The sequence below is a fragment of the Panthera uncia genome, chromosome D1 (genome assembly GCF_023721935.1).
Source record: "Panthera uncia isolate 11264 chromosome D1, Puncia_PCG_1.0, whole genome shotgun sequence".
NCBI classification, from domain to species: domain Eukaryota; kingdom Metazoa; phylum Chordata; class Mammalia; order Carnivora; family Felidae; genus Panthera; species Panthera uncia.
Window position 1 is genome coordinate 51,124,856 of NC_064808.1, and position 10,804 is coordinate 51,135,659.

Sequence of the window (10,804 nt, forward strand, 5' to 3'; positions counted from 1 at the left end):
GGCCAGGCGAGCGATGCCCATGTGCTCACAGTATGTGTGGGCCATGATATGGTGACCACAGTAAGGCAGTCTCCTCAACAAGAAGATGAATGGGGAGACAAAAACTATGCTACGGAATATGCTGGCAAGGCCAATTTTGCCTATGACAGTATGGTTGAGAATGGTTGTATATCTCAGTGGGTTGCATATAGCTATGTAGCGATCAAAGGCCATGGCGAGAAGAACTGAGGACTCCAGAGCATAGATAGAATGGACACAAAACATCTGGGCCAGGCATCCACCAAAGGAAATCTCTCCAGCATAAAGCCACAAAATGGCTAATGTCTTGGGCACAGTAGTGGAGCTGAGAGCCAGGTCAGTGAGTGAGAGAAGGCACAGGAAGAGGTACATGGGTGCATGAAGAGCACTGTCTGTCACAATGACAAGGATGAGGGCAGCATTCCCAGTCAGCGCTACCAGATACATGGTGCAGAAGGGGATGGCAATCCAGATGTGGGCCCACTCCAGTCCTGGGATCCCAGTAAGGATGAGTGTGCCTGGGAGACTGTCATCACTGATGTTGGAAACTGACATTCTGCTTGGCGAACAAAGGGCTGTATCCAAGGGGTGATGGAATGCCTTCATATATTTGGTTCATCACCTAAAATGGTAACCTTTCTGTGACACAATTTTGTTTATGTTGAGAAAAACATATATTGTTTTTAATTTTTTCCAAATCTTAAAATAATATGTCTCATACAATCCATTTCTTCCATCTGCTATTTTCTTTACTCAAAATCATGTTTTGATATCCACATTCCAAGCCCCAATCATACCTAAGAATGCTTTGTAAGGCACCTGGATTCCTAAACTTTAGTCCTAATTTGTCAAATAATGATGCACAACCTTGAGAAAAAAAATCTTTTCCCTCCTCTAAGCAGTCTCCAGTTATGAAAAACAATGAGTCTGGAATCCTAGTCCCAGGTCTTCTGCATGTTCATGTTCAGCATTGGATAGTCCCACAATAATTTAAGATTCATTTTTTTCATTTATCTGTTGGAAATGAGACCACCTGCCTTACCTATCTCACATTTTTGTGGGTGAGAAGGTGTTAAGTATATGAGATTAAAACGTTGGACACCAAAAATAATGTCCTCCCCCTTTGTGCAAGCTCTTTTTCCTGTAGCCACATACTGGAGTGATAAAGAGTATCATACCTATCATACCTGTTTTACCAAGGGAAAGTCCACATTCAGAGAAGTAAACTGATGCAATCCAGATCACAAAGCAAATTACTATCAGGACTGAAATTATGCCTCACATCTCATGATTCAAAGTTGGATATTTTCACATCACTTGGCTGTCCATTTATTTGGCCAATATTTGAATTCCTTTATTTTTCTTGCCAGATGCTCTAATATTAATATTTAATGCTGTAATCATTTTACTCATTTGTGGATTTCGAAAAGACGGATACAATGAAAGCCCTTCTTATTTGCCTGGGGACTTCCACTGATGGAAGTCCAGCCAGTACTGGAGAAAAGTGTGGGCGGTCAAGTGGAAAGCTGGAGTCACTACCACCTTCTCCTGCCCACCCTTCCCAGCCTATTCTTGCTAGCAAAGGGAGATTTCCAAAGATTACTGTAAGGAAGCTGCTATTTTGTGAGCTACTCTGGTATTCTATGTGAGTACCAGAAAGATGAGGTCCAAGCAACGTTTCCGCCCCCCCCCCCCTGCCCAGGGAAACAACATGAAAAAGACATTGAACTGGAGCACTACTTTGGGTGGAATGGGAGAACTCTCCCAAATTTGCCCCACTCAGCCTTGGCTGTGGATCACCATGATGCCTTGGAGACCTAGGCTTTTATCATTAAACTCTGAGTTCTTTCTCTGAGCATAATCTTTTTCTAGAATGTGATTTCAAAAACATACCTGTGTCGAGTGCCATGTGTTCACAAGCTGAGCATGCTGAGCCTGGAGCTTTGTGATGGGTGTCACATGTGAGTGTGGGGCTATGTGGGAGAGTATGTGGTAGAGCAATAGCTTGTGCAGGTGTCGTATGCCTGAAGACAGTGGGTTGTTTAGGGATGTGAAAGCTGTGTTCTTGTGCAGGTTGTATGGACGTGATTTGGAGGGTAAAGGGGGCTGAGTGTGGAAACTGAGTTCAAAAGTCTGATCTGTCCTCAATTTTGTGAGCCCATTGAGTATCTTCAGCATAGTTCTGAGTTCCAGCCTCCTCTGATTAAGGGATTTGGTAAGTGAGGCTATTTACTGACTCTCTGTGATGCTCAGTTATGAAATCCCAAAGCTGCTTCCTCTAGAGATTTGATCCGTGGTGTTTATTCCTAGGGAAATAATAAGGAGTGGTTGGAAAACAAAGATTAAGACATGAGGACAGAATATTTTCCGTAGGATATTTTCAAGGAAAGTGGAAATAAAACCTAGTAGATTTTATGTTTCTTTTCCCTTCTCTTCTCTTATATCCTCCGTTCTTTCCTTTTCTCTGCTTTCCCTTAATTTTGTTTATTTCACTGAATTTCCATGTATCGTGGTCCACAGTATTCTATGTAGACAGGGCATCATGAATGCTATATGTAAATACAGTGGTAAGAAATGGCGGTGGAGATGCTCATGCTCCGTTGTCTCATTAGCCTTAATACGTTTAAAAATTAATTATCAATAATTTTAACAACATGGAAGCAGAATATTAAATCAAACACAGGACCCTTCTAACTGTGGGCCTTATGCTACTGTGCAGGTTTCACACCCATGAAGCTTGCCTGGAAGTGGAGCGATCACTTCTTTAGCCAAATCCCCCCAGATCCTTTGACATCAGCCATCCATCAAACCTTCACACCAAAGATTCCTTCCCCCCAAAGACTTCAGAGTACTGCATTCTTTTCCTTTGTTCATGCGTATTTCCTCTCATGTTAATACAAACCAGTGGTCTTCAAAAATCTTTGCCTGGGAACTTGCCAAAAGAATTTTGAAACAGTATATGCTCCCTCAAAAATATCAAGTTGACATCTAAGAATTGTCATTTAATACTTAAGCACTAGAAAAGGATGTGATGTTCAGTATAGTGTAAATATTGACATTTTTAAGATAAAAATAGCACTTTAGTCTTATAAGTCCTATGGAATCTAAATAGCCTTGAAATTTTCTTCCCCACTTTAAAGTGGACCAATAAAGGGGTCCAATAAAGTGGACCTTTATTATCCACTTAAAAATACATGAACAAGGTTTCCATAACTGTCACAAATTTAACATTATTGCTTTGTCTCCTTGAAGTTGGTCCATTTTCCTACATATTAATTTTTAAGCTTAAAAACCCTGTGATGTTCACTCTTTCATCATTGTTTGCAATAAAAATGTGTATGCAAATTATAATGATTAATTTTATTTTCTTTAATCATTTGGCTTTGAGTATTAAAATGTTTGATAATTGCAATTATTTTAATTGTACATTAATAAATCCATATAAAGAAACTTTAATTTCATAAATTATTAAACATACACCAAATCTTTTCGAAAATCAAGTTTTTAATAAGATTGATGGGGTTTTCTGGACACTTTCTGATACCATACACAAAAATAAAATCAAAATGGATGAAAGGCCTAAATGTAAGATAGGAAGCCATCAAAATCCTCGAGGAGAAAGCAGGCAAAAACCTCTCTGAACTTGGCCGCAGCAACTTCTTACTCAACACGTCTCTGGAGGCAAGGGAAACAGAAGCAAAAATGAACTACTGGGACCTCATCAAAATAAAAAGCTTCGGCACAGCGAAGGAAACAATCAGCAAAACTAAAAGGTAACCGACAGAATGGGAGAAGGTATTTGCAAATGACATATCAGATAAAGGGTTAGTATCCAAAATCTGTAAAGAACTTTTCAAACTCAACACCCAAAAACCAAATAATCCAGTGAAGAAATGCATGACATGAATAGACACGAATAGACACTTCTCCAAGGAAGACACCCAGATGGCCAACCAACACATGAAAAAATGTTCAACATCACTCATCTTCAGGGAAAGGAAAATCGAAACCACAACAAGATACCACCTTACACCTGCAGAATGGCTCACATTAACAACTCAGCCAACGACGGATGTTGGTGAGGATGCGGAGAAAGAGGATCTCTTTTGCATTGTTGGTGGGAATGCAAGCTGGTGCAGCCACTCTGGAAAACAGTATGGAAGTTCCTAAAAAACTAAAAATAGAACTACCCTATGACCCAGCAATTGCACTACCAGGCATTTATTTACGGGATACAGGTGTGCTATTTCGAAGGGACACATGCACCCCCATGTTTATAGCAGCACTATCAACAATAGCCAAAGTATGGAAAGAGCCCAAATGTCCATCGATGGATGAATGGATTAAGACGATGTGTTATATGTATATACAATGAGTATTACTCGGCAATCAAAAAGAATGAAATCTTGCCATTTGCAACTACGTGGATGGAACTGGAGGGTATTATGCTAAATGAAATTAGTCAGTCAGAGAAAGACAAAAATCATATGACTTCACTCATATGAGGACTTTAAGAGACAAAACAGATGAACATAAAGGAAGGGAAACAAAAGTAATATAAAAACAGGGATGGGGACAAAACAGGAGAGACTCATAAATATGGAGAATAAACTGAGGGTTACTAGAGGGGTTGTGGGAAGGGGGATGGGCTAAATGGGTAAGGGGCATTAAGGAATCTACTCCTGAAATCATTGTTTCACTATATGCTAACTAATTTGGATGTAAATTTAAAAAAATAAAAAATAAAATTAAGAAAAAAAAGATTGATGGGGTTTTTCTTGTTTTTCCTTCAGTGAATTCATATATTCAAAAATCAATAATGATGATATGAGACAAGTTTCACCCTTAGTTATCTCCATTTAATTTTTATAAAATTAAGCTCTGAGAACTCTTGTTTTTATATAAATAGTTATGGATGGAAGAAGTTTGAATTGCAGGGCACACTGACTTGATAGAGATTTGGTAACTGCTGTAATGAATTTCTTCTGTGAGAAAGAAGATTCTGGTTATAGAAGTTTAAAGGACAGTGCCCAGAGGGCTGGGGCCCAGACTTCTAAGAATGGGCCACCAAGAGATGGCGCTGGTATATATAAGTTATATCACAAAGCTGTTTGGAGGTAAGAGTGGGGGGAAAACCACCCACAAACTGGAACCAGCTGCTTATGTTAGAATCAACTGCTGTTGCGAAGGATAAAGCAGTTGCTTGGGTGACAATTACAGGAGCAGAAAGCTAACAGGAAAAGTACACCCCTTACCCTTCTTCCAGCTTCCAGTCTGCATCTAATGACTTCTTTCATCAGAGCCTAACAATATATTTAATCTTAGAACTTCCAGATACCTCCAAAATATTATAATCTAAAGCCACATATTATTCTTAAAATAAATATATATAAGGCAGGGAAAGTAAATCCTTGGCAATATGTGGTGATTTAATTAATAAAGTGGATTGCTCTGAGTCAGTTATTGAAACTGTTCTACTTGCTGCTCAGGAGGGGTAATGCACCAGAGGAGAACATGAGAAAGAAAGAAATTGCAATTGCAATTTGGTTTTCAGATGACTGAATGTTTACAGGTAAGTTTGTAATCATAATTCTGACAAAGTTAAAATCAATATAAAAACTGATCTTTCTATCAGAGATGTTTTTTTCTGGCAATTTAGGCTTTGTTCTTCCATCAGACTAGCTCCTTGGTATCTATCCTGGATCAATCTTTGTATCTAGTTTCCCTGATGTTAGCCCTAGGACTGCTTAACACTAGAAAAAAAATCACGAATATAAACCAATTAACACACGGCCTTACACTTCAGCTTTACTAAGCAACTATTCTAATAATTTTCTCTTTCATCCCTTTTACCTGCCATTTCAAACACCCACTTCTCTCTTAGAGCTTGCTTTACCACTTATCCTAAGTGGTAGGATATTTAGAATTTGGTGCCTACATAAATAGACATAAAGAACGCATGAAAGAAAGAATGTGTGGAATGATAGCTAGATTTCTGACTTAGCTACTGAATTTCTGCCACTCGCTGAAAAAAATCAATCTAAGAAGAAAAAAAATTATATTCATATTTTGGGCATTTTTATCTTAAAGTTCCTATGAAACAGACAATTAAAGGTGCCAAGTAGTCAGTTGGAAAACAAGAAATAAATGAAAGCAGAAGATACAGATTAGTTGATCAGCATGTTTCAAAAATAATGGAAATCTGGTTTTTCTTCCAAGATCATTCAGAGAGATCATGTGGAGTCAAAACTGAGCTAGCTTGGGAAAGAACCATGGGTAATGTTAATATTTAGGAGGGAATAGAAGGAGAGCTGTTTATAAAAGAAATTGAAGAGAGAGACATAAAGATAGGTGGAAGATCAGGGAAGAGAGAACTTACTGGTCCAAGAAAGGAGAAAAAAAATCAAGAAAGAAGTGAAGTCAACTGTATCAATCTCTATACTGAGAGTCCATCGTATTTAGCAATGTTGAGGTCAGTGGTGACCTTGCAAGCACAGTTTTGTGGTGTGACATTATTAAAATATAATCCATTATGGAGTTCATGAGGAACAAGAAAGAAGAGACAGTGAGAAGAGGTGGTGGCCCATGAACGTGTCCATTAGTAGGTCACGGTGCATCCACTCACCCCAAGCCATAGAAAGTGCACTTCTCCTTGTAAGAGTTGAGGAATAGAAGGGATTAACTATTCCAGCTAAAAAGCAAATAGGTCAGAAGAAGTAGAGATGAGTTAAGACCAATTCCGTCATTGTTTAGTTATAAAATAAGGGAGGTCTGTCTATTTTGAAGAGTTTAAGCAGGAAATTTGGGTTTTAAAAGTCACTGTCAATAGAGGGAAGAAATGGCTGGGTGCTGGCAGATTTGGTGCAGGGGCCAGTAGAAGTCTGTTTTGGGAATTCAGGTGTTGAAGGTCTACTCTTAGGCAGATATGGTATCAATGAAATGGCAAAGCAATTTGAAGAAATCTTACAAGATTTGACAACTAATTGGACAACACAGTTGAGAGAAAATAGTTAACGATGCATAGAAATGCTTAGGCCATGGCTGATAATGTCAGTGCCCTTAATAAGAAAGCTGGAGGAGAATATAGTGGGCCTTTGCCTATCCTTCCTCAGTGAAATCAGAAGATCCCTTTGATTCTTATTGTCCATGCCTGAATATTCTCCAAAGTCCTTTTACTGACTGGAAACAGTATCTCAGATTTCCATGCTGTCTGTTCTCTCTTTTGCAAATCTAGATTATTTGAGACAGTATGATACCAATGTAAGGGGTAAACATACAGGCTAATGGAAGAAAACTGACAGTTCAGAGGTAAACCCATACATCTATGGTCAATGAATTTTCAACAATGATACTAAGACTGTTTAATGGGTAAATAATAATTTTTTTTCAACAAATGTTGGTGGGATAATTGAATATCTACATGAGAAAGACTGAAGTTGGACCCTTCTCTCAACTTATATACAAAAATTAACTCAAAATTTTAAAAAATTAACTCTGGGGCACCTGGGCTGCTCAGTCAGTTGAGTACCTGGCTCTTGATTTTGGCTTCGGTCATGATCTCACAGTTGTGAGATTGAGCCCCGTGTCAGGCTCTGTGCTGAGCATGGAGCCTACTTGGGATTCTCTCTCTTTCTCTCTTTCTGCCCCTCCTCCACTCATACTCTCTTTTTCAAAATAAATAAACATGTAAAAAAATTGATTCAAATAGATAAAAGGCCTACATGTAAGGTGTAAAACTCTAACACCTTACACTTGATCTTAGCCAAAAAGCTGAGAAATGATAAAACTATAATACCTTTAGAAGAAAACTCAGATGTATTAGACAATGGTTGTTTTGGTATAACATGAGAAGGACAAGAAACCAAAGAAAAAATAGATAAATTGGACTTAACAAAAAACAAACCTTTTGTGCTTTTAAGGACACTGTGAAGAAAGTGGAAAAAAAATTTGCAAATCATATATCTAACAATAGTTTCATATCCAAAATATATAAAGATCTCTTACAACTCAACAACAAAAAGTTAAATAAACTAGTTTAAAAATAAGCAAATGATTTGAGTAGACATTTCTGCAAAAACAGACATACAAATAGCACATGGTAAGCACACCCATAAGCACATGGTATGAAGTTGAGCTTCATCGGTCATTTGGGAAATGAAAATCAAGACTGCTATGAGATACCATTGCATTCCTATTAGGAAAACAAAACAAAACAAAACAAAACAGAAAATAACAAAGTTGGCAAAGATGTGGAGAATCTGGAATCCTCAAACATTGCTGATGAAATGTAAATTGGTGAAGCCACTTTGGAAAACCTTTTGGCTTTTCTTCAAACAGGTGAACATAGAGTTACCAAGTGACTCAGCAATTTTATTCTTGGCTACATGCTCCAAAGAACCAAAGATATATTTTTATAATAAAGCTTATACATTAATATTCAAAGAAGTATTATTTGCAGCCTCAAAATGAGAACAATCCAAATACCCATAATGTGACTATTACACAAATAAAATGTGGTATATTTATACAATGGAAATTTTATCAGACATTAAGTACTGGTATATAATGAACCTTGAAAACATGCTAAATGAAAGAAGCCAGACATGAAAAGCAGCACATTTGATTATATTTAGATAAAATGTTCAGAAATGGTCAAGTCCAAAGCAACAGAAAATGGATTAGTTGTTGTCAGGGGCTAGGGTAGATGAGAATGGGGAGTGACTGCTAATGGCCAGGAAGTTTCTTTTCAGAGTGATGAAAACATTCTGTGATTTGATGTTGTTGATGACTGAACAACTTTGCAGATACACTAAAGATCACTGATTTCTATACTTAAAAACTGAATTTTATAAGATGTGAATTATATATTAATAGCAAAAATTTAAAAAAGAAATCAGAGAATCAAGTAATCTTTGAAACTTAAAGGTTCAACTGCCTGGGACTCACTGTATATGTGATACCATAGATGTGATGTCATGCATATAGCAAATACAAGCCCTGGGTTTGGTTGGGGGTTACTGAGGAAGGAGTCAGGCTTGTCTCCCAGATATTAGCTAGTGGTCTTATGGGAAAGCCAGACATTTACAGTCATAGGATGAGAGAATAATTTTTGTTTCTTTTATCCTTTTTTCCTCTCTTGTTTTCTCTAGTTATTTTTGAGGGAGTTTGCGTAAAGACAAAGAAAGACAAAGGCAAGAAAGACAATCAAATATGAAAGATAGGATAAATGGGGAAAAAGATAAAGATGATAGTGATTAGCAGGCATGTGATACATGTTTCAGGGTCATTGCTGGATAAATTTTTTTAGGCAAAGCAAAAAGTAGGGCAGAAGATGAAGACAGAAATGATGACTTGACAAAAAGAGAAGAACTGAAGGACAGGAAAGAGACAGAAAGGAGGGGATAAAAAATACAGAGGAAATTCTGAAAATGTTAAGTGAATAAATGAACAGTCTATGGATGTAGCTCTGTCACTCAGTGATATAATTTTGGACTTAATTTAACCCCCTTGGCATCATGTTTCTCATCTGTAAAATGAGAAGTGAATATTTCCATCTAAATGTGGTTGCTAGGATAGAAAGAGAAATGCTCATAGAGCTCTTGAAGAAGTTTAGGGAACATTGTAAACACCCAGTATCCTTGATGATTATTGTTTTTCTGTCACCAATGACCCAAGCCAACCTTACATTCTGGTTTCCGAAAGTCCCCTAAGAAGAGAGCCTTAGGGTAGGGACATGGTGTGGGGAAAAGAAATTCTGGAGCTGAAGATAAGGAAGAATGAGTTATATTCTTAGCTTACTGTTTGCAATCACTGGGCCCCCTGGTATTCACACTCCTCATATGCCAGAGGTGCCTTAAAACTCATCCTTAAGAGGATCTCAGGAGCCATGAAGACATGGTGTTGGGGCAGGTAAGCCCTGCTCAGCTAGGAGAAGAGTCTGAGAATCTTGGTCTTCACAAACAGGTCTGGATCATCCATGGAATAGACAGCAAGCAGAGTCCGCTGGGATCCCCTGTGAGGAATCTATTCCCAGCTGGGTTTGACTGGGGGATATGAATGGCTTCCCATAGCCCCTCCACTTCCCAGAGCCTGGCAGGCAGCTCCCGTGAAATGTGGTGTGTCTAGGGCCTTCTACATCCTTGGCCTAGCTTGGGGAAAACCCAGCCCACCCTCATGCAGCTGCTGAGGCATCACGTTGTAATGTTCTCAGTGTTCTTAAGAGGTGTTCTTGGCCTTATTTGTCTTCTTTCTTCCTCTCCATCTTTAATGTTCTAGTCACTGTCTCCCTATGTTTGGCACCCTCTTTCCTTCACTTGACTCTCCCATTTACATATTATTTCCTCTGTATTTTTTATCCCCTCCTTTCTGTCTCTTTCCTGTCCTTCAGTTCTTCTCTCTTTGTCAAGTTATCATTTCTGTCTTCATCTTCTGCCCCACTTTTTGCTTTGCCTGAACACTGAGAAAATAAAGAACAGAACATTCAGCTGAACTCTATCATCTCTAATTAGGACAGGAAGGAGTTACTAAAACTGATCCTCTCCAGGAGTAGTCTTTTACTTGGGACAATTTAGACTTCCTTATAGTGGAACATGTGGCATGATGGGATGAAATCCAGGGGTGGGTACTCAAGAAGAGAGTGACCCATGCATCTCCTTAAGACTATCTCCTCTAAAATCCTCAGTCAGTTTCTTTGTGTGGTACTAATGGGAGCTCATTGCACTGTACAGGTTTCCCAGGGCTTATCTGCTCCATCCTCCTCCCTCTTCAAGTCCAGTGCTGCTACTCA

General features: G+C 38.4%; 1 protein-coding gene across 1 annotated transcript in view; it reads right to left on the reverse strand.

The window, feature by feature from the left end:
- The window catches only part of LOC125929241 (olfactory receptor 52D1-like), a 2,167-nt gene extending 1,525 nt beyond the window's left edge, over nt 1–642 (reverse strand). Inside the window, exon 1 of the mRNA XM_049640257.1 lies at nt 4–642. Within this exon, the coding sequence (XP_049496214.1) occupies nt 4–624 (621 nt within the window). The 5' untranslated portion in view covers nt 625–642. The remainder of the gene's footprint in view (nt 1–3) is intronic.
- Between the last annotated feature and the right edge of the window lie 10,162 nt (nt 643–10,804).